This window comes from Muscardinus avellanarius (assembly GCF_963383645.1).
Source record: "Muscardinus avellanarius genome assembly, chromosome: 16".
Classification (NCBI taxonomy): Eukaryota; Metazoa; Chordata; class Mammalia; order Rodentia; family Gliridae; genus Muscardinus; species Muscardinus avellanarius.
In genome coordinates, this window is record NC_137802.1 from 11465905 (window position 1) to 11490230 (window position 24326).

Genomic DNA, 24326 nt, shown 5'->3' on the forward strand with positions numbered 1-24326 from the left:
TGGGGGTACAGCTCAGAGGTAGAATGCCTCTGGGTTCCATTCCCAGTACCACACATACACACACAAGAAAAGATAAACTGGGACTGGGAGTGTAGTTGGGAGGTAGGATGCCTCTAGGTTCCGTCTTCAGTCACACACACACACACACACACACACACACACACACACACACACACACTTATTGAGTAGATATGTAAATTTTGGTGGTACTGGGGTTCCTGGAAGCCCTTTTACCTCTGGGCTACACTCCCAGACCTATTTATTTATACTTTTTTATTTGGAAACAGGGTCTTTTAAGCCAGCGCGGCTGGCTTCGAACCTGCACGATCCTCCTGTCTCCGCCTCCCAAGTGCGGGGATTACAAGCGTGCGCCACCACGCCTGGCGGTATGTGAATTTTGAAAGATAAGTCTGCACATCCCTTCGCCTCTCCAGGGATCAAGCAAACTGACCAACTCATCAGTTGCTTGTTTCCTGTGTTATTTATTTGAATGCAGCCACACCCACCATTAACATATCATCTAACTGCTTGGGAAATACAGCGGCAGAGTAGTTGGGACAGACCAGTGGTTTGCAGAGCCTCTGATACTATCTGGCTCTTTACAGAAAAATTGGGGCGACTCTTAGACCAGGCTAATGTTTCTCTTAATGTGCATGCAAATTGCCCAGACAGCTATTAAGAAGCCGATCCTGATTTGCGGGCGATGGGGAGAGAGCTGTGTAGCAAGGCCAGGCCCGGGTGTCTGGGACTCATTTCCTTGACCCCTTCATGACCACTTAAGACTCAGCAGACTCTCAAAGCCCGGCCTAGACACAGCTGAAGAGTAAGTAAACGGCTTTATTAGGAAAGCTTCAGCTCTACAGAATCCTACCATAGTTCCTGGACCCAAACCGCAGGTGAGCGTCTCGTGAGTTCCCTAGAGGAATTCCACAGAAGTTGCGTGCTCGTGATTTCATAACGCTCTGGGTGTCCGCGTCGACCCTCACCCACCTGTCAGGGGGCCTCCGGCCCAGCCTCTTTCCCCCGGTTTCCTCCGCGGCTCTGCGGGAGGCTAAATCTGCAGGAGCAAAGCTACTCCAGCCAGAACCCACTTGGATGGGCTTTCCTTAGTCTTGAGGTTGAAAGTCCACACGTAGGTGGGTCCCCGCTGGCAAGTCTTGTACACGGGACAGGCGTAGACCCCGCGGCAGTCCTGCTTCTCTGCAGGAATGGCCTTGATGAACATCACGGGCATGGCGGGCGTCAGCTCCTTCAGCTTGGCCTCGGTGATGACCCCGGCCTAAGAGAAGGAACAGGAGAGCCAGCTTAGATCAGACTCCAGCCGGCCAGCCAGCCTTGCGAGAGACCTGATGACCTTGCTGCCTTTCTGCCTGCTAGCTTATTTTTTTTTTAATTTTTTTTTTTTTTTTTGTGGTACTGGGGTTCCTGGAAGCCCTTCTACCTCCGGGTTACACTCCCAGACCTATTTTTACATTTTTATTTGGAAACAGGGTCTCCTAAGCCAGCGTGGGGCTGGCTTCGAACCTGCGCAATCCTCCTGTCTCTGCCTCCCAAGCGCAGGGATTACAAGCGTGCGCCACCACGCCCGACCTGCCTGCTAGCTTCTTTAGTAACCCATAGTGGAATGCAATCTGATACTTGGAGAACACATTTTTATCTTTTCAGCCTAAAACACTCTTCTTTTTTGGGGGAGTACAGGAGATTGAACCCACCGGCATTCTACCATCAAGCTACACTCCACCTTTTTTTTTTTTTTTTTTGGCAGTACTGGGGATGGAACCCAGGAGCATTCTACCTCCAAGCGACACCCCCAGCCCTATTTTTTATTCTTTATTTGGAAACAGGGTCTCACTGAGTTGCAAAGGGCCTCTCTAAGTAGCTGAGGCTGGATTCAAACCTGTGCAACCCTTCCGCCTCAGCCTCCCAAATCCTGGGATTACGAGCATGCGCCACCATGCCCGACTTCCCCCGCCATTTTTATTTGTTTATTTTTGTTTTAAAATAGGATCTCACTAGGTTGCTGAGAGCCTCACCAAATTGCTGAGGCCGGCCTCGAACCTGGCCATCCTCCGGTCTCAGCCTCCCAAGTACTGGGATTACACAGGCGTGCCCCACCACGCCCAACTTCAAAATCACTCCTAGATGGAGAGCTCCAAAAGTTTTTATTCGTCGTGTACAGATTTATCCCTCCGAAGCGTGACTAGTTTTACTTTTTTGTTCGCAATTTTTGAAGACCGTTGAGCGCAGCCGTCTGACAGATGTCATGCTAGGTGCTAGGAATTTTAAGGAGACGGAGCCCACGATCGCTGCCAGCAAACGCTTTAGATTTTAGGGCTTTGGCTCTACCCCGATTCTGCATCTTATTTCAGTTTCATATGCAATCTCATCCGCCTCTAGAGCATGTCAACTTGGTGAGCAGAGCTGCATTTATCTTTAATCATGTAACAGGGATCTAACCCTTTTGTAGCTTTCCAGATGGGGCCCTCCCTAAGGTTTCCTGAGACATCTCAATAGAGTTGTCGAGAGAATAGCGCATTCATGCCTATCAACACAGATTTATAATTATTGTCTTATACAGTTGTCCTTTTAGTCAGATAGGAGAAAAAGAGAATTGACAAATAAAAGTGCATTTGTACTGCCTTTCATATTTATATATGTAAACATCTTTATTGCTGTGCGTGTGTGTGTGTGTGTGTGTGTGTGTGTGTGTGAGAGACAGAGACAGACAGAGACAGAGAGACAGAGAGACAGAGAGAGACACACACACACACACACACACACACACACACACACACACACACACTGGGGATTGGACCCAGAGGTACTCTACCTCTGAGCCACACCCCCAACCCCATTTTATTCTTTATTTTGAGACATGGTCTCACAAAGTTACTCCATGTTGGCCTTGAACCCGAGTTCTTCCTGTCTCACCCTCCCAAGTACTGGGATTCTAGGTGTGCGCCACTGTGCCTGACTGCCCCATGGGCTCTTTGAGGGGGCACTCTTTCTAGATCACATGTCTAGTAAGTTCATACTTGCTTTAGAGGGGTTTTTTTGTCCTTGTTTATTTTATTTTCCCAGCCTTCTGTGCTTATTTGCTAGTTTCCTATCTTAAGGTGACTCAAAAAAAAATATATATATATATATATTTTGTGGCACTAGGGGTGGAACCCAGGGGCTTTTCTACCTCCGGGCTATACTCCCAGACCTATTTTATACTTTATTTGGAAACAGGTCTCACTAAGTTGCCGAGAGCCTCACTAAGTAGCTGAGGCTGGCTTCGAATTTGTGCGATCCTCCTGTCTCAGCCTCCCAAGCGTGGGGATTACAAGCATGCGCCACCATGCCTGGCTGTCAAATTTTTTTTTTTTAAATTGACCTTCAGTGAGGAATTCTTTCAGAATGTCACTTTGTTTGGCTGGACTGGGTTTTTGTTTTTTGATACTGGGCACTGAACCCAGGGAACATTCTACCTCTGAGCTACATCCTCAGCCCTTTTTATTTTGTATTTTGAAACAGAATCTTGCTATGTTGCTGAGGCTGGCCTTGAACATGTGATCCCCTGTCTCAGTCTCTCATATACTGGCGCCCAGCTCAGGATTCTACACTTCTCCTGTCTTTGCTCTTCTTCACTGGTGTAGAAGGCAGAAGGGACTGCTGCCCTTCTACAGCTCGTGAATTTTTAAAGACAGGACCAGGAGTTTAAATAAATATCCCAGGTCACAGGGTAGCAGAGCCCACTCACCACAGTGCTAGTTCAGAACAACACCCCAGGCGCCATTCAAGTGTCTTATGTAGTAATGATTTGATTTTTCACTGTGCCATTCTCCCTTCTGACTGCGTAGCGGACTGAGATTTTGAGAGACACCCCAGGCCCCAGAGCGAATCCCTGGCGGTGAGGCGAGGAGATTCTGATCTGGCCAGCCTGGCTCCAGAGTTCTCTCTTCCAGCCCACCCATAGCTCCCCCTGGCCCGCCTGCCCTTTTTACGCCACCCTGAGAGCTGGGTGAAGATGATCTGTAGGAATGGAAGGCTGGCTACATAAGAAGTTTCAGGGCATCCCTCTGAGTAGCTATACTTTATGGGAGGCAATGCGAACTTATCATATATATATATATATATATATATATATATATATATTTTTTTTTTTTTTTTGTGGTACTGGAGATTAAATGCAGGGGCATTCTACCTCTGAGCTCCACCCCCAGCCCAATTTTGTATTCATTCTCTCTCTCTCTTCTCTATTTCTCCTCTCTCTCTCTCTCTCTCTCTCTCCTCTCTCTTTGTGGTACTGGGGATCGAACCCAGGGGCATTCACCTCCAGGCCACATCCCCAGCCCTATTAAATTTTTATTCTTTTTTTGTGGTACTGGGGTTCCTGGAAGCCCTTATACCTCTGGGCTATACTCCCAGACCTACTTTTATATTTTTATTTGGAAACAGGGTCTCTTAAGCCAGCGAGGCTGCCTTCGAATCTGCGCTATCCTCTTGTCTCCGCCTCCCAAGCGTGGGGATTACAAGCGTACACCACCACGCCCGGCTAATTTTTTATTCTTGATTTTGAAACAGGGTCTCACTAAATTGTGGAGGCCTCCCTAAGTAGCCTAGGCTATATCCTTGAACCTGCAACCCTCCTGTCTCAGCTTCCCAAATGCTGGGATTACAAGTGTGCGCTACCACACCCGGCTCCAATCTTTTATTCTTGATTTTGAAACAGGGTCTCACTAAGTTGCGGAGGGCCTCACTAAGTAGCTGAGACTGGCCGCGAACCTGAGATCCTCCTGTCTCAGCCTCCCAAGTACTGGGATTACAATTGTGCGCCACCACCACACCCGGCTGGCGATGTGTATTTGGTCCCCCCCCCCCCCCCCCCCCCGGTGTCCTTTGGCGCATGGCGGGGTTTACCTGTGTGTCCCAGCGGGCGCCTTCCATGTAGAGCCCGTGGATGTAGGCCCCTTCCCGAGGGGGGCTCCGGAGGTCCTCCCTGTTCTTCTTGGTCACATCACAGTGCAGAGCTACCTGGTCCAGTGGCCACTCATTCTTGCGGGCCGTGGACTGCATGATGGCGGTCAGGAAGGACTGGGGGTTGAAGAATCCCGTCAGCCACACGGTGGCGGGCATGGCAAAGTCACCCGTCCAAGCCTCCAGCTCCTTGATTCGGTTGAGGAGGTCCAGGAACCAGGCTGCCAGTCCCGCAGTGGAAGGGTAGGCTCGCCTGGCCCAGGGCTCGGGCACCGTGTCGAGGTACAGGGCGTTCTGAAGGCTCTCCATGTCGCTGGTCATGGTCAGCTCTCCCTGAAGACAGAGCGGGGAAGGGGAAGAGGGAGAGGGTAGGAAGTTTCCAGAAAGAGAAATAGAAACAAACTAACCCCAGAGACCTCTAATGCACGGGACCCAGGCGATGGGATGAAACCAGCGGTGGGTGCCTGGCAAGTTCTTTCTCACGCGGGCTGGGTTCTTAAAACCTTTCTCTAAGCGCCTCCCAGTTCTTGAAAAGCCAAGACAGGAGGGTGGGAGGATCTAAGACAGCCTCGGCAAGTTGTGTAAGCAAGACCCTCGGTAAACCTAGCGGGACCCTGTCAACAGATGAATGGATAGCAAAACTGTGGGAAATACACACAATGGAATTCTATTCAGCCATAAAGAAGAACAAAATTATATCATTTGCAAGAAGATGGAAAGCCCTGGAGAACATTATGTTAAGTGAGATCAGCCAAGCACAGAAGGAGAAGGTACATACGTTTCCTCTAATATGCCCAAACTAGGAAACACAGAGGATACCAGTGGGACTCCAGATAACGGAGGGGAAATATCAGCAAAGTTTGAATGGAAAGATAGGAGAGGAGGAAGGCTGATCTTGATTAATGAGGGTCTACATCTGAACATGTGTAAAATTATGAATATGACATGGTTAACCTGGACAACCATTGGTGGGAGGGGGGAAGGGAAAACGGGGGCAGGGGGGAGAGGGCACCAAATATAGTTTAAATGTATACTATTTATGTTCAATAAAAAAATTGTTAAAAGAAAAAATATATAAAAGGCTGAGGGTGTAGGTCAGAGGTAGAATGCCTCGACAGATTGGCCAGGGGTACAGGTGGCGTGATTCTGTAATCCCAGTACTTGGGAGGCTGAGGCAAGAGGATTGTAGGTTGGCGGTCAGCCTAGGCAACTTAGTGAGACCCTCATCCGCTTAGTGAGACCCTTGTCTCAAAATAAGAAATGCAAAAGCTCTGGGCGTGGGGGCGCACGCTTGTAATCCCAGCATTCGGAGGTGGAGACAGGAGGATCTCGGTTTGTGGTCGGCCTCAGCTATTTAGCAAGGCCCTTTGCAACTCAGTGAGATCCTGTTTCAAAAATTAAAAAGGCTAAAAAATAGGGCTGGAGGTGTAGCTCAGAGGTACGATGCCCCTGGGCTTCATCCCCAGTACCACACACACACACACACACACACACACACACACACACACACACACACAAAGGGATGGGGATGTTGTTGAGAGGTGGAATGCCCCCGATTCAATTCCCAGTAACACACACACACACACACACACACACACACACACACACACACACACGGCCTAATAGAGTCTTTAAAAATTGGAATACTTAATTCTTAACACCCTTCAGAAATCTAAACTCATTTTGATAGCAGAGGAACATAAAATCTGTAACTTGGCTTTCTTAAAGAGTTCTCACATCTGCTTCTAATAAGATTATAATTTATTCTGACAATGATTTTGCACTTAATTGGATGTGCAAGTGGTAGAAACTTAAAGAACGTCCTGTGTCTTCACTTTTTCCAGCTCAATAGGGAAGCAGGAATGATTCAGGAAGAGAAGCAACCACCTTGCAGTCAGCTTTCTGAATTCAGCACTTCTGGTGACCTTAAGAAGGGACTGACTTTTCAGAAGAGGAGCTTAGAAGAAGCCAGAGGGAACCCTACCTCCAGCTCACTAAGTACAGCTGTCTCCCCTTTGAGGAAGAATGTATCTATGGTCCAGGCTAGCACATCCTCAAAGGCGCTTGGCAGAAAACATTCGCTTCCTAAAATATCATGAGGTTGGTGGAGGCTGAGGATGGGTGAACAGGAACTTTCTGTGGCTGAACTCTGGTTATGCCCCCCTCCCCATACTCTTTTTGGTCCTAGGGATTGAACCCAGGGACATTCTACCTCTGAGCTACACCCCCAGCCCTATTTTTATTCTTTCTTTATTTTTTTGGTGGTACTGGGGATGGAACCCTCCTACCTCTGGGCTACACTCCCAGACATATATATATATATGTAAATATGTATATATATACATATATACATATACATTATATATATATACACACACACACACACACACATACATACATACACATTTTTTCTTTTTGTTTGGAAACAGGGTCTCTTAAGCCAGCGAGGCTGGCTTCGAACTTGCGCGATCCTCCTGTCTCCACCTCCCAAGCACGGGGATTACAAGCATGCGCCACCACACCTGGCTTTATTCTTTATTTTGAAATAGGGTCTCACTGAGTTGCAAAGGGCCTAAGTAGCTGAGGCTGGCTGTGAATCTGCGATTCTCCTGTCTCAGCCTCCTACGCACTGGGATCACAAGCGTGCGTCTCCATGCCCGGCCTTCCAGCCTGAGTTTCTGAGCTCCTCTGGCCTGAATGTTTGCAACACAGAAGAACATCTGCACCTCTTTGCTCACTGGTCGGGTCAACAAAGAAGACTTGACATTCTGGACTCCTTTGGGGTCCTGCGCCAGGCTTTCTTTGTCCCCGTGGCTGGGGAACCGTGGGAGAACTGCAGGCCGCGGGGCTTCTTTTCCTGGAGATGAGGGCCACCTGGCTGTAACCTTAACTACTGTATTCAGCCCTAAAAATAAATGCTTTCATAATCGGTCTTTGGGATAAAATAAAAACCTGCTTTTTGATTTCTTTTCTTGTGGGCCTTCATTCCTTTAAGTCAGGGAGGTAGCCAGAAGCTTGGGTTTATAGGACTTTACCCTTTGGGGGTGAGGGGCAGGAACCTCCATTGGGAAAGGGGGCGTCTGAAGCAGCCGCTGCCCCGGGGCCAGGGAAGGGGGCGCGATGCCCAGGTTCTTCCTCTTTGAGGGGCTCCAGGATGCACTCCCCAGCTTTCTCTTGGCAGGGGATTCATCCCTTGCGAGAAGCTTTCGCACAGAGGCCAGGAGCTCGGTCGGTAGTAGAAGTGATGAGGGTCCCAACCTCTGCAGTTTGCATGAGGTTGTCTCCCAAGGTCGCAGGTGGTGACCATGCAGCAGGCTCAAAGATGGGTCATGGGGGCAGCGCCTTGATCTATCTGTCCCTGGCCTCTTCCCGTTTCTCTGCTTCCAGGCACCAGGAGTCGGGCATCTTTTGGGCACCTTTTCCCTGGCGCGCCCTGCCACCACTATGTTTATGCCTTGGAGCTGTTCTACTGTGGACCGAACCTCTGAAACTATGAGCCCAAAGACCAATTTTCCCCCTCTGAGTTGCTCTTGCCAGGTATCTCGGTCACAGCGACAAAAAGGTTACCAAAAACATACCCTTTCCAGTCTGGCTTTCGGGCTCATGTTGATGGCACCTGTTCGTGTTTGGAGGGCCAAAGCCAGGCATCTCTCCCAGATCTGAGCTATGCCGTCAACACCTGGCACACAGGACAGATCCCCACGCCAGCAAGTGGGCTTTATGTCTGAACATCTTTACGTGTTTATTTATTTTGGTACTGGGGATTGAACCCAGGGACATTCTACCTCTGAGCTACCCCCTCAGCCCTGATTTATTTATTTTTTTTTTAAATTTTGAAACAACGTCTTACTAAGTTGCTTAGGGTCTTGTTAAATTTCGTGGGTTGGTCCTGAACCTGCGATCCTCCTGCCTCAACTTCCCACGTACTGAGATTACAGGCATGCGCCACTGTGCGTGGCTCATTTTCATATATTTAGAAGCGACTTCAGTTGACCAGGAGGGGTAATCAGCCATCAAAACAGAAAAAAATCTGATTCCATCAAATATTTGAATAATAAGCTGGGCGTGGTGGCGCACGCTTGTAATCCCAGCATTTGGGAGGTGAGATAGGAGGATCGTGGTTCTCAGACAGCCTCAGCTACTTAAGTAAGGTCCTTTGCAACTCAGTGAGACCCTGTTTCAAAATAAAGAATAAAAAATAGGACTGGGGGTGTAGCTTAGAGGTAGAATGTCCCTGGGTTTCATCCCCAGTACCGCAAACAAACAAACAAACAAGCAAAAAATGCAAAACCAAACAAAACTTTTTTTTTTAAATAATAAAGAGTAATTCCGAGCCCTGTCCAGACCCTAGGGTGACTGAGGCTCTATCTGAGCTATCACTGCCCAAAGGAAAGGGGTGCAAGCCACAAAGATGAACCACGTAACAGTTTCAAGGTTTTGGTTCAAAAAAGCAAAACTGGTGAACTTGTTATAATGAATATAGTATATACATACATACATACATATATATGCATAGATGTCTATGCACATATATGTATTTTTGTGTGTGTGGTACTAAGGATTTAACCCAGTAACTCTCTACCACTGAGCCATACCCTGGCCCTTTTAAATTAATTAATTTATTTTGTGGTATGGGGGATTCAGCCCAAGGACATTCTTTTTTTTTTTTTGTAGGTTTGGGGACAGAACACAGGGGCATTTGACCTCCGAGCTATACCCCCTGCCCCATTTTTTATTCTTTATTTTGAAACCAGGTCTCACTGAGTTGCAAAGGACCTCACTAAATAGCTGAGGCTGGCCATGATCCTCTGGTCTCAGCCTCCCGAATGCTGGGATTACAAGTGTGCGCCACCACGCCGGGCTCAGCCCAAGGGCATTCTACCTCTGAGCTACACATGCAACCTTATTTTATTTTTATTTTTATTTTATTTTATTTTTAAAGTACTGAAGATGGAACCCAGGGACATTCTACCTCTGAGTGACACCCCCAGCCCTATTTTTTATTCTTTATTTTGAAACAGGGTCTCACTGAGTTGCAAAGGGCCTCATTAAGTAGCTGAAGCTGGCCACAAACGCACGATCCTCCCGTCTTAGCCTCCCAAATGCTGGGATTACAAGTGTGCACCACCACGCCCAGCTCCTTATTTTTATTTTGAAACAGGGTCTTGCTACGTTGATGTTAGTCTCACTAGTTGCTGAAGCCCTCCCTGAACCTGCAATCCTCCTGTCTCAGCTTCCCAAGAACTGGGATTACAAGCCTGCAGCACCACGCTTGGCCTCCTTTTTATTTTTTATTTTGGAGACAGGGTCTCACTGAGTTGCCCCAGCTGGCCTCAAACTCTGGACCTTCCTGCCGCAGTCTCCTGAGTTGCCGGGATTCCTTCCAGGTGTGTGCGCCCGCACTCAGTCCTGACAGCAGTCCTGAATGGAGACTGCCCTGTCTGTTGTCCACCTAGGGATGGGGAAAAAAAGGTCCTGATGACATCTGGGTCCTTCGCTCACCTGAGTGGATGCAGCTCCAGCCTGAGCAGGTGAACGCCTGCAGTGGGCTTTGGGTTCCCACTGTGCATCTCGGAAGACCCTTTCCCCCTTGTTGCCGGCTGTACTAATCTACCTGTCCAAAGCCTCCTCTACGCCACTTGCTCTCTGGAGCCTCTTCTTATCTTGTTACCTGCTTCTTCTTTCTTCTCCAGGTTCTATTTGGCATTTAATTAATTCTGCCAGGCATTATTATAACCCGTGTGTGTGCGTGCTATTACTATAAGACTGTCTTTCTGGAAGGGGAGGCTCCACTTCCAGCCTCCTGAAATTTGCCCCAATAGTCCATCGATCAACATTACTCCAGTGAGACTGAGGGGCTGCGCGACCCTTTGCCTTCACCCGGGCGTGCTTCTGGATTCACAGAACGGCAGCCGGGGCTCTCAGAAGGAAAGTTGAGCAAGCAAACTGGAAGTTAAATGGGTAAACAGTGACTGTGTGAAATTGCGCGATTCAATAAGCGAAGATTACAGCGGCGGAGCCGCTCAAGATAATTGCTAAATAGATACCTGTTTGCCAGTGACAGGCAGAGAGTCCTTGTTTACATTTGAGACTGCCCTGTGGAATTTTTTTGTATGCCATTTGAGTATAAGCTGGTACAAAATTTGGAAATATTACCGAACACTGTCGGCCTTTAACACCCCAATTCCTGTCCTATATTTCTTCTTATTTCTCTCTGTCCGTGTTGGGGAGAAGAGGAAATTAAGAAGTTAAAAAAGAAAAAAAGAAACAGCTGAGCGTGGTGATGCATGCCTGTCATCCTGGTACTTGGGAGCATTCCCTCCTGCTGAGACAGAAGGACCGCAGGTTGATGGCCAGTCTCTGCAACTTAGTGAGACCTTGTTTCAAAATAAAACATAAAATAGGAGCCGAACATGGCGGCACACACTTGTAATCCCAGCATTTGGGAGGCTGAGATCGGAGGATAGTGGATCGTGGACAACTTCAGCTATTTAGTGAAGGCCCTTGGCAACCCAGTGAGACCCTGTTTCAAAAATAAAAAGACTAAAAAAAAGGGCTGGAGGGGTATCTCAGAGGTACACTGCTCCTGAGTTTCATCCCCAGTAACACACACACACACACACACACACACACACACACACACACACACACAATAAGGATGGGGGTATAGCTCAGAGGTAGAACTCCCTGGGTTTCATGATTAGTACCACAAAACAAAAAACAAAACAAAACAAAATAAGAAACCCAGCCAGGGAATAATCCTTCCTGCTGAGATAGGAGGATTGCAGGTTCATGGCCAGCCTCAGCTACTTAGTGAGGTCCTCTGCAACTTTGTGAGACCCTGTTTCAAAATAAAGAATAAAAAAAAAAAAATAGGGTCAGGGTTACAGCTTGGAGGTAGAATGCCCCTGGGTTCAATACCCAGTACTGGCCCCTCACCCCCAAAAAGCAAGCAACCAAACAATAAAACAAAACAAATAAAAAACAACAACAACAACAAAAGAACAGGGTATGTAATATTGTATATCTTGGATAGAATGTCTCTGGATTCAATCCCCAGTGCCACAAAATGAAAAAGAAAAAAGAAAGAGAAACAAACAACAGTAGGCTCTTTCCCTGCTCAAGAGTAAGGTCAGGGCTTGTGCAGTATCCCGGTTCTTTCTGACAAGACGCTGGGTAGGCTTTGGCTGGTGGGAGCGACACCCTTTTGGGGCCTTCATTCAGGTGACCGCAGGACAGATGCTCTCTAGCTCCTGGTGCCTCCCGCGCTCCTCTTTCCCCAGGGGTCCAGCGGTGTCCCTCCCCTGCCCCGGCCTCACTCACCTTGAGGCCGAGGTCCAGCTCCCTCAGGGAGCGCCGGATCTCTTGGGTGAGGGCGTTCATCCGCTCACACTCCTGCAAGGCCACCACGACGTAGGGGGTGCGCTCCTCCACCTTGGACATCAGCTCCGGGATATTAAACTCATCCGTTACCCGCTCCAGTATTTCCTCCAGAAGGGCCTTGACCTGACCAACGCAGCAGAGGACGCAAGGTCAGAAAGAGGACCCCGTCCTCCTGTGGCAGGCGCCAGGGGTGCCAGGCGCCCACCACCTCTTGGAAAACTGGGATCGGATGACCAGGGTCTCTCTTCTGGAAACTTGGAATTGAGGCGAGAGGTTCTGGGTGATTTGGGGGCGAGCAGTTGGAAGCTGGGATGGGCCCTGTGGGTGGAGGGAGTGTGTGTGTGTGTGTGTTATACATTCATTAACTCTCTTTCAGCTGGGGACAATCCAGTCTCCCTTGGAAAACTATTTCTTCTCCGTTGTCCTTGGGGGACCACCAATGGGCCCAGTTTCTCCTGACCCACGTCAGGCCAATCAGATAATCTTTCCCCAAAGCAGGGGAGTTTGAAGCCTGGGATCCCTGGAGCCAGTGGGCAGGGGGAAGGGGATGTTCCGAAAGGGCCTGTCCACTCTGCTTTGCCCCTGCGACCTTAGAGCCATGGTGGTACTTGTTCTTTCTTACACTGACTTCTCGGAGGTAGTGAGCTATTTCTTCCCTGGACTGGCGTCCGTTGCTTACAACCAAAGAGCCCTGGTTTAAGCTGACACAGTTCCGCTACCAGGTCCTCACCCAGCTGTAAGCAAGTCATTTAGGCCTTACGCTTTTTACCTGTAAAAATTTCCAAGAGTGTCTGTCTCATCCCGTCGGGCCCCACCCCGTGTCCCCAATTCCAGAGTTGATTCGAAGCTCAAATCAAAGGAGGTGATAAATGTGTCAGTGCCTGCAAGCTGTAAAGACTGTATAAATGTAAAGGGCGGTTAAGATCCACCTTGCCTTGTGTCGTTAACATATAATAATTCTCCAGGGAAGGAGCTGAGGTTGGGGAAAAAAAACCTAAAAACCCATCATCCCATCAGGAATGGGTCTCCCGTGCTGTCAGGGCAAAAAAACGGAATGGATTTTTCTTTTCTTTTATTTTTTTGCCCAAGGCTGGTTTATTCTACCCAGTCTCTGAAACTCAAGGCCAAACCTAGGGACCCACAAAACAAAACAAAAACAAACGAAAAGCCGTGCGTGGTGGCACACGCTTGTAATCCCAGCATTCGGGAGGCTGAGACAGGAGGATCGCGGTTCGCGGACAGCCTCAGCTACTTAGTGAGGCCCTTTGCAACCCAGTGAGACCTGGTTTCAGAATTAAGAATAAAAAAAAATAGGGCAGGGGGTGTAGCTTGGAGGTTGAATGCCCCTGGGTTCCATCCCCAGACCCGAAAAACAGAACAAAGTAAAACAAAAACAAAAACAAACAAAAATCAATAAAAAACAAAAAACAGAGAGGGGAAGCCTCTTCCAATCCCCCAAGCCAGCTCAGTGCTATCCCAGTGCCTTCCCAGTGCACTGGGAGGTGCAGCCTCAGGCCAGAGGAGCTGAACTGAGTGTCCCTCTGTCTCTCCAGTAGAAGAAGAATGGTGGCCTCGTGATGGTGACCATGCCCATGGGGGTGCTGCAGTGCAACCTCCATGCTAAGGTGTCTACTGAGGCAGGTAAGCCCCACCTCGGCTCTCCATGTGGCTCTGGCTGGGGCTGCGGGGCCCTCAGGAGAGCTCCAGTGGTCTGGCACGGGTTGGGCAAGGGTGGACCTTCCAACCGTCCCGGGGGCAGCAGACTCAGGTCTTCTCTGCCACCCAGGTCTGAGGCCACTATCCGGCTGATGCTTCTGCCTCTGAGTCTCATGTTTAATCTCAGTACGGAATGGATTTTTAATGGGATCTGAAAGCTACTGCCAGGGTAGATGACAAATGCCTTAAATTGTATCATATTTTTGTCTCTGAGCAGAATTGGAAGAAACAACTTTCTATCAGTGAACTGCCATTCAGATGCTATTTGCAAAAGCATAAAACAAGAAAGTGCGGAGGGATTTTCCCAAAACACTTTGACTGTGGGGACACCGGGTTCCATCCTGTGGTCTCTGATCAGGCTGAGAAAAGCTTGGAGGGCTGAGGAGGGAGAGGGTGGACACAGAACGGGGAAGGTCACAGACACAGATAGGTCTCTCCTGCCCAGGGAACCCCAGGCCCCCTTCATATGGGAGGAGTGGGCTCCCAGAGACGGGATCTACTTGATATCCACAAGCAAACACTTCTGCTAGCGGGCATGGTGACGTGCATTTGTAATCCTAGCACTTGGGAGGCTGAGACAGGAGGATCGCAGGCTCCAGACCAGCCTCAGAAAACAAACAAACAAACAAAAACCTGGGGCTTCTATTCTGATGACACCACTTGAGATCTTGAAGCCAAAGTTGGAAATCCTTTAGTATCCATCAGGCGGCTTTCTTGAAGTCAGCCCCTGCAGCCCACACACGTTTGATAACCTGACCCTTAATCTTGCCAGGATGTGGCCCCATCACCCAACAGGAGCTCTGATTCGAGGCCTCCATCCCGGCAGGACTGCGGCTGGCGAGTGTACACTCTCCCGGAAGGTGAATGAGTTCACCTTGGGAATGAATTTTGCAGAGCACTTTCACGGCTGCAGCCCATTCCTTTCTGCCTTCTGTGACACCGCATCGCGAACGGGGCCCCCATCTTCAAAGCCAAACCGCATCCTTGTTGACTGCACAGCTCCCCTGCACCTCCCGGGGTCCTCAGGACGTCCTCGGTCAGGAGCACTGGACTGTGTGCTCAGAGACTCTTGGGCGAGAAGTCGTTCACCCAGAAAGGCCTTTCGTTAAAAGGAGTGCATGTATCCACGGGGATGTTCAATTGTCAGAGAGCGGAGCGTTAGAAGAAGCAGCGCCACGCCCATCGTGACTCAGTTTGCCCAAAACAAAACCAAACCCAAACACCAAAAAACTGCAAAATCAAGTCTCAAGCTTCTCAAACCACACTGTTCAGCCCCAGCCTTTCTTCATCATGGAAAACAAACTGAATAAACACTTCTTTGTTTATTTATTTTTTATGTGTGGTACTGGGGATGGAACCCAGGGGCGTTCTACCTCCAAACTACACCCCAGACCTGTTTTTTAATTTCCTTCTTTCCTTCCTTCCTTTCTTCCTTCCTTCCTTTCCTCCTCCTCCTCTTCTCCTCTTCCTCCTCCTCCTCTTCTCCTCCTCCCTTCCTCCCCTCCCTCCTCCTCCTCTCCTCCTCCTCCTCCTCTTCTTCTCCTCCTCTTCTCCTCCTCCCTTCCTCCCCTTCCTCCTCCTCTTCTCCTCCTCCTCCTCCTCTTCTCCTCCTCCCCTCCTCCTCCTCCTCCTCCCTTCCCTCCTCCTCCTCCTCCTCTTCTCCTCCTCCCCTCCTCCTCCTCCTCCCCTCCCTCCTCCTCCTCCTCCTCTTCTCCTCCTCCCCTCCTCCTCCTCCTCCCCTCTTCCTCCTCCTCCTCTTCCTCCTCCTCCTCCTCCTTCTTCTTCTCCGTCTCCTTTTTCTCCTTCTTCTCCTTCTTCTTCTTCGTGTACTGGAGATGAAACCCAGGGGCATTCTACCTCTAAACTACACCCCCAGCCCTATTTTTCATTCTTTATTTTTGAAGCAGGGTCTCACTAAGCTGCAGAGGGCCTCACGAAGTAGCTGAGGCTGGCCGCAAACCTGTGATCCTCCTGTCTCAGCTTCCCAAGTACTAGGATTACAAGTTTACGCCACCACTGCCTGGCTTAGACAAACTTCTTTTCACCCCAGTAACAGGAACTTCTTTTTTTTTTTTGTGGCACTGGACACTGAACCCATCCAGGGACATTCTACCTCTGGGCTATACCCCCAGCACTATGTTATTTTTTATTTTCAAACAGGGTCTCGTCAAGTTGCTGAGGGTCTTGAGAACTTGTTGAGGCTGGCCTCAAACCTGCAATCTTCCTGTCTCAGCCTCTCAAGGACTGGGATTACAGGTGTGTGCCACTGGGCCCAGCTGGGGAAGGTGTTTGATGTGCCCGGGCAGGGAAGGGTTCTTGGAGGAGAAGGCCTAGTACCTCAAGGCCGGCCATGCTGTGCCTGGTGTGTGTTACCGGTGGCCAATAGAAGAAGGGCGACCACTTACAAAACCCGGGGACAAGCTCAGGCAGTCCTGACCACGTACCTTTTCTCCTCTCGTAGCCCCGGCTCCATCTCCAGCCTGGCCCTCCCGGGGCTGCAGTTCCAACACGGTGCGGAAGAGCTTTTCCGAGGTCTGGGTCAGGAAGCCAATCTCTGCGTTCGGGTGGAGGCCGTAGAGGTAGGGCGACTCTGGGGGCAGCTCGGCATCTATGTACTGAAACCAAGAACAAGCTCACCTAAAGAGCAACCCAGGAGTCGGCTGCGGGAGCGCAGGCCTGGGATCCCAGGACTTGGGAAGCAGAGACGGGAGGATCGCAGGTTCGCGGCTGGCCTGACCTTAGTGAGGCCCTTTGCAACTCGGTGAGACCCTGTTTCAAAATAAAGAATAAAAAATAGGGCTGGGGGTGTAGCTCAGAGGTAGAATGCCCCTGGGTTCCATCCCCAGGACCACAGAAAAAAAAGGAAAGAGAGAGAGAGAGAGAGAGAGAGAGAGAGAGAGAGAGAGAGACAGACAGACAGACAGACAGACAGACAGACAGACAGAGACAGACAGACAAGCAATGCTAGGCTGGGGATGGTGGTCCATACCTGCAATCCCAGGACTTTGGAGGCTGAGACAGGAGAATAGCATCCCTCCTCACTACATCCCCAGCCCTATTTTTTATTCTTTACTTTGAAACAGGGTCTCACTAATCTGGCTACATGGCTACACCTCCAGCCGGACTTTTTATTCTTTATTTTGAAACAGGGTCTCACTAAGTTTCAGAGGACCTCACTAAGTAGCTGAGATTGGCCTCAAACCTGCGACCCTCCCAAGTCCTGGGCTTACAAGCGTGTGCCACCACGCCTGTCTCTTTGGACTTCCTCCAGCACGCAGCACAGTCCTGGACCCTTGGCAGCTGCGTTATAACCATCTATTAACTCATGGATTTAACACTGTTGTAAAGAAAGGAAAGCCCAGCTCAGTTCTTTGGAAGTGTGTAAACCACAACTGGAAAAGAGATGCGGGCTACTTAAGATGTTTCTTCCTTTACCAGCTCCAGCCTCTTGGTGGATTAGCCCATGGACACTAGGGGGCGCTCTTGCAGCACTTTCCTAGGTATAAAGCTTTGCCACCCTTAAAGGTAGTTAAAATTTTATAGCCGGAGTATGGTGTCACACACTCCTAATCCCAGGACTTGGGGGGCTGAGACAGGAGGATTGCATGTTTGAGGCTCGCTCCAGCTACTTGATGAGGCCCTCCACAGCTTAGTGAGACCCTGCTTCAAAATAAAAGAATAAAGTCGGGCGTGGTGTCGCACGCCTGTAATCCCCTCGCTTGGGAGGCTGAGACAGGAGGATCGCACAGGTTCGAAGCCAGCCTCGGCTACTTAGTGAGGCTCTCAGCAACTTAGTGAGACCTTGTTTCCAAATAAAATATTAAAAAAATAGGTCTGGGAGTATAGCCCGGGGTAGAAAGCCCCTAGGTTCCACCCCCAGTACCACCACCAAAAAAAAAAAAAAAAAAAAAAAATAGAATAAAATCGAAGTGGGGGTGTAGCTCAGAGGTATTATGCCCCTGGGTTCTATCTACAGTAAAACACACACACACACACACACACACACACACACACACACACACACACACACACTTCCACTTTTTTTTTTTTCTTAACGAGTCTTACTGCTTTTAGCTTTCTCATAGGTACAATTTTTTTTTTGTAGGTCAAATGACTTTCATGACTAACTCTCTTAAGATTATTTATTTATTTTAGAGGGCCTCACTAAGTAACTGAGACTGGGCACAAACCTGTGATTCTCCTGTTTCAGTCTCCCAAGTAGTAGCAGGGTTACAAGCATGTACCACCATGCTCGACAAGTGTTATTTATTTATTTATTTATTTATTTATTTATTTATTTATTTATTTATTTATTTCTGGTGGTACTGGGGTTCCTGGAAGCCCTTCTATCTCCGGGCTACGCTCCCAGACCTATTTTATATTTGGAAACAGGGTCTCTTAACCAGCGCAATCCTCCTGTCTCCGCCTCCCAAGCGCGGGGATTACAAGCGTGCGCCACCATGCCTGGCAAGTGTTATTTATTTTTTTTAAAAAATGTAGTGCTAGCCGGGCATGGTGGCGCACACTAGTAATCCCAGCACTTGGAGGTGGAGACTGGAGATTGTGGTTTGCGGACAGCCTCAGTTACTTAGCGAGGCCCTTTGTTTGTAATCCCAGCATTTGGGAGGCTGAGACAGAAGGATAGCGGTTTGAGGACAGCCTCAGCTACTTAGTGAGGCTCTTTATAACTCAGGGAGACCCTGTTTCAAAATAAAGAATAAAAAATAGGGCTGGGGGTGTAGCTCGGAGGTACAACACCCCTGGGTTTCATCCCCGGTACTGCAAAAAAAAAAAAAAAAAAGTAGAGTTTATAGTTAATATTACAATGACCAGCATTTCCCTTAAGTTTGGTACAAACTTTAGTAAGTTTATATTTGTAGCCATGTCCAAATATCCAGCAATAATTTTTTTCAAAAAATGATCTTTTAGCTGGGCATGGTGGTATAGTCTTATAATCCCAGTACTTGGGAGGCTGAGCAGATTCGCGGCCAGCATCAGCTACTTAGTGAGGCCCTCTACAACTTAGTGAGACCCTGTTTCAAAATAAAATATAAAATTGGGTTAGGGGTGTAGGTAGATGCCCCTGGGTTTGATCCCAAGTTCTGCCAAAAAAAAAAAAAAAGCAGTAAAGTGGATGAAAGGCAGGAAATATACATATGCAGATTAAGATAGCCAGAGAACCTGTCAGTATCAGCTTCTTGGGCTCTATCAGACTAGAGGGTCACCCTTCAGTCTTTACTCTCAGTATAAAGAAAGGCAGAAAAAGAAGTTTACACATTAAAACAATTGAATCTTTAATTCTCAGTAAGAGAAAGTTATCTTTTATTTCAGAGGTGTTTCTTTCTTTCTTTCTTTCTTTCTTTCTTTCTCTTCTCTCCTCTCTCTCTCTTTCTCTCTCTCTTTTCTTTTCTTTTCTTTTCTTTTTTCTTTTTTCTTTCCGGTATGGGAATTGAATCCAGAGACATTCTACCTCCAAGCTACACTCCAGCCTGATTTTATTTCTTATTTGGAAAAAGGGATCTCACTATTTTGCTGAGAGCCTTGCCAAGTTGCTGAGGCTGGCTTTGAACCTGTGACCCTCCTGTCACACCCTCCCAGTACTGGGATTACAAGCGTGCGCCACCACACCCGGCTTGAGGTTGTCTATTTCGATCTGGCCATAAGAGCATTCCCTCTTATGGAATTCAGAATCGCTGATTTAAGCATTACCAAAAGATTGCTGAGTTCTTCCTTGAAATTTAGCTCATTAATAATAGCCTTGTCAGTATCCTGAATATAAAGCAACCAAATATCTGTCCCAGCTGCTATTTGTAGAAAACAGGAACAAACAGAATTATTGAATCAAATGTCGAGAAGAAAACAAGATTTTGAGCCAGGCATGATGGCGCACACCTGTGATCCCAGTGCTTGAGAGGCTGAGACAGGAGGATCGCAGGTTCAAGACAAAAAAATACAGCAGTTTAGTAAGACCCTGTTTCAAAACAAAACCAAAGAGCCGGGCGTGGTGGCGCAGCTTGTAATCCCAGCATTTGAGAGGCCCTCTGCAACTCAGTTTGACCCTGTTTCAAAATAAAGAATAAAAAATAGGGCAGGGGTTGTAGCTCAGAGGTCAAATGCCTCTGGGTTCCCATCCTCAGACTCGAAATAACAAACAACAACAAAATAAAATAAAAAGGGCTAGGGCTGTAGCTTGGAGGTAGAACGCCTCTGAGTTTAATCGCCAGTTACCTCTCTCTAAAAAGTCTCCACAAGTTCAATTTTATCATTAAATCGAGGCTAGAAATTGTCTACCTCTGAAGCTGAACAGGAAAATTTGGGGGAGAAAGCAGAGCATCAAAGGTGATCTAAACTCAGTTCCTTAGCCTGTTTTTCCCGGCCCCTACCTGAACCTGGCAGCCACATACCAGCATGCACGTTCTCGGTCCAGCGGGGCGGATGGGTGGCTCACCCAGGTGTCCCCTTGTGAGCACCGTCATGGGAGCCTCACCTGATGATAACCGTTGTAATCCATGTTGCCCGGGAGCGGGAACCCCTGGGCCAGGGCCAGCTCCCCTTCTAACATCTCCGGCTTAATGAATTCCTCCAGGTAGGTTCTGCAGAGCCTCCGGTCCCAGTCGTCTGTGATGTGGCCCCCGTACAGGATCTCACCGAACAGGTAGCGCAGATCGTCATAGGGCACCTGTGAGACGGGAGGGAAAGGAGGAGATTCCCAGCAGGCACTGGGGCTGGCCTGCCATGTGGGCAGGGCAGGACGCGGGATTCCTGAGATGGGAGCGAGGTCCTTCCTGTTTATCTTCATTTCCAGGGCCCCACAACGTGAGGCATGACGGGGCGTCCACTAAGGAATCAAAGGATTGCAACTAGGCTGAGGAGAGGCAAGGCGTGGCCCCCCGAAATATAGTCCTCCCTTCTTTTATAGTCATTAGCGGTGACAAGGAAGCCAGTCTCCTTCTGGAGGCACTTTATTTTTACTGTGTGTGTGTGTGTGTGTGTGTGTGTGTGTGTGTGCGCGCGCACACACGCGCGCGCTTATATGGTATTGGGGATTGGACTCAGGGGCCTTCTACCTCTGAGCGACACCCTCAGATCTTTTAATTTTGGAACACTGTCTGGCTAAGTTGCTCAGTGTCTTGCTAAATTGCTAAGGCTGGCCTCGAATCTGCCATCCTCCTGTCTCAGCTTCCCAAGTACTGGGATCATAGGCACATGCCACCATGCTCAGCTGAGGAGCCTTTATTTAATTAATTTGTTTTTGTGTTATGAGGATTGAACCCAAAGGCATTCTACCTCTGAGCAATACCTCCAGCTTCCTTCCTTCCTTCCTTCTCGTCTTCTTCCTCCTCTTCCTCCTTCCTCCTTCCTCCTCCTCCTCCTTCTTCTTCCTTCTTCTTCTTCTTCTTCTTCCTCCTCCTCCTCCTCCTCCTCCTCCTTCTTCTTCCTCTCTCTCTCTCTCTCTCTCTCTCTCTCTCTCTCTCTCTCTCTCTCTTTGGTGGTACTGAGGATGGAACCCAGGGGCATTCTAACTCTGAGATACACCTCTAGCCTTATTTTTTTAAAATTCTTTATTTAGAAACGGTATTCTCACTAAGTAGCTGAGGCCCTCACTAAGGCTGAGGCTGGCCATGAACCTGTGATCCTCCTGTCTCAACCTCCCAGGTACTGGGATTACAAACGTGCACCACCACACCTGGCACCCCCAGTCCTTTTTAATTTTAACTTTTTATGAGTTGAATTCGAGGTTTATAAAGCAGTACCCTGAGACAATACAATTCTATGTAAAATATAAAACTTCGAAATTATAATTTTTAAAACACTGCCATTTTGCAATGCAAATATGAAAAACTTGGTAATAAAATCAACCATAAATCTGTAGCTACTGCATGAATAAATTAACAAAACATTATTCAGAGTCATAGACAACTTGAATAAATAGTCTTTTCAAGTTCCTGGATGGAAAGTGTGAATAATAAGACATCAATTTATGACTCGCTATAATTACTGGAACATATGGCCATTAATTTGTATTTTGAAACAGGATTTCACTAAGTTGCTGTGGCTGACCTCAAACCTGCAATCCTCCTGTCTCAGCCTCCTGAATACTAGGATGATGATGATGATGATGATGATGATGATTATTATTTTGTGGTATTGGGGATGGAACCCAGGAACACTTTACCTCTGAACTACACTCCCAGCCCTATATTTTATTCTTCATTTTGAAACAGGGTCTCACTAAGTTGCAGAGGGCCTAAGTAGCTGAGGCTGGCCACGAACCTGCGATCCTCCTGTCTCAACTTCCCAAGTACTGGAATTACAAGCAAGGACCATCATTCCTGGTAGGTGAATGTCAAATGGAGAGAAATGAAGACCATGGTACTTTTAAAATTTTCTAGCTGGCCATGGTGTCACAAGCCTGTAATCCCAGTATCTGGGAGGCTGAGACAGGACGGTCAGAGGTTGGAGGCCAGCCTCAGCAACTTAGGAGACCCTTCGCAATTTGGCAAGACCCTGTTTTGAAATAAAACATAAAATAGAGCTGGGGTGTAGCTCGGAGGGAGAATGACCCTGAGTTCAATCCCCAGTCAAAAGAGAGAGAGAGAGAGAGAGAGAGAGAGAGAGAGAGAGAGAGAGAGAAGGAAGAAGGAGGAGGAAGAAAGGAGGAGAAGGAGGGAAGGAGGAGAGAAAGAGGGGGAGAGAAGGAGGAGGAGGAGAAGGAGGAAGAGAGGAGGAGAAGAAGAAGAGAAAGGAAGAGAGAAGGAGAAGGAGGAGAGAAGGAGGAGGAGGAGAAGGAGGAGGAGGAGAAGGAGAGAAGGAGAAGAAGAAGAGAAAGAGGAAGAGAGGAGAAGGAGGAGGAGGAGAGAAGGAGGAAAAGGGAAGGAGGAGGAAGAAGAGGAGAAGAGAAAGATGAGGAGAGAAGGAGGAGGAGGAGAAGGAGGAGGAGGAGAGAAAGAGGAGAGGAGGAAGAAGAGAAGAGAAAGAGGAAGAGAGGAGGAGAAGAGAAAGAGGAAGAGAGGAGAGGGAGGAGAGGAGGAGGAGGAGAGGAGGAGGAAAGAAGGAGGAGGAGGAGAGGAGGAGGAGGAGAAGCGAAGGAGGAGGAGGAATAAGCAGGAATCCAGGTCCTTCTTCAGTTTTGGGGCACTATGGAGCAGCCGGGGCGCCCTTGGCTGGTTAACCGGGAACCCACAGGAGCTGAGCGTGGCCTCTCCCTCCCCAGCCCGCCTGCTATGCTCTGAGTGAACTTGGGAACAATTCTTGGGGAGAGGGGGCGGAGGTCCCAGTCTGGGCCCCAGCGTCTGGGCTCCTCATCCCGCCCAGTGGGGTGCGGGGTGCAGGCCTGGGGGCGCACTCCCTGCGGCCCCCACAGAGGCCCCCGCGGCCCCTGGTCTACCTTGGCGTTGGCCTCCAGGAAGTTGTGCAGGACGCTGACGGAGATGGTGAGGTCCCCGGTGCTAAAGGGGTAGGAGCGGTTCCAGCCCTGCGGTCCAAACTTGCGCCTCTCCGCCACCACAGCGTGGAAGTAGCAGAGGGCGAAGAGGATGCTCTTGAACTCCGTCTCCCGGGAGCACATCTCCAGGGTGTCCTGAAAGGACAGCAGAGCGAGCTCCAGGGACGTGGGCACACGGCGGCCCTCCCCGGGCAGGCCAGGGCCGGCGGCCATCTGGATCAAACCATCCTCTGTCCTGGTTGTGGGGAGGGCTTCAGCTACAGGAAGATGATGGTACCCAGGATAGGCGGGGGTCAGGTTTGAGGGGAAATTCTGCAGGGGTTGGGTTTTCTTTTCTTTTCTTTTTTCTTTTTTTTGGTGGTACTGGGGGTGGAACACAGAGGCTTTTCTACCTCCAGGCTGCACTCCCAGAGCTATTTTATATTTTTATTTAGAAACAGGGTCTCACTAAGTTGCTGAGAGCCTCACTAAGTAGCTGAGGCTGGCTTCGAACCTGTGCGATCCTCCTGGCTCAGCCTCCCAAGTGCCGGGATTACAAGCGTGCGCCACCACGCCTGGGGTTGGGTTTTATTTATTTATTTATTTATTTTGAAGATTTAAAGTTTATTAGAAAGATAGAAATAAAGAAAATAGAAATACAGCCCCATGTCAAAATGGCATGGGGGGGGGTGACTCGAAATGAATACACCCTGGGGCTGGGTTTTAAACTTAACATTTTTTTTTGAGGGGGTACTAAGGATTGAACCTAAGGGTATTCTACCTCTGAGTTATAACCCCAGCCTGGTTTCATTTTTTTTTTTTTTTTTTTTGGAACTGCGGA

At 48.7% G+C, this 24326-nt stretch overlaps 1 protein-coding gene across 1 annotated transcript in view; it reads right to left on the minus strand.

Annotated features, from left to right (window-relative positions):
- Nucleotides 1-1051: 1051 nt before the first annotated feature.
- Nucleotides 1052-24326, minus strand: part of DNAH9 (dynein axonemal heavy chain 9) — a gene marked incomplete at both ends in the record, with an annotated part of 402526 nt that continues 379251 nt past the window's right edge. Inside the window, 6 exons of the mRNA XM_080712788.1 lie at nt 1052-1279; nt 4906-5295; nt 12286-12468; nt 16506-16676; nt 20549-20740; nt 23450-23641. Of these exons, the coding sequence (XP_080568914.1) occupies nt 1052-1279; nt 4906-5295; nt 12286-12468; nt 16506-16676; nt 20549-20740; nt 23450-23641 (1356 nt within the window). The remainder of the gene's footprint in view (nt 1280-4905; nt 5296-12285; nt 12469-16505; nt 16677-20548; nt 20741-23449; nt 23642-24326) is intronic.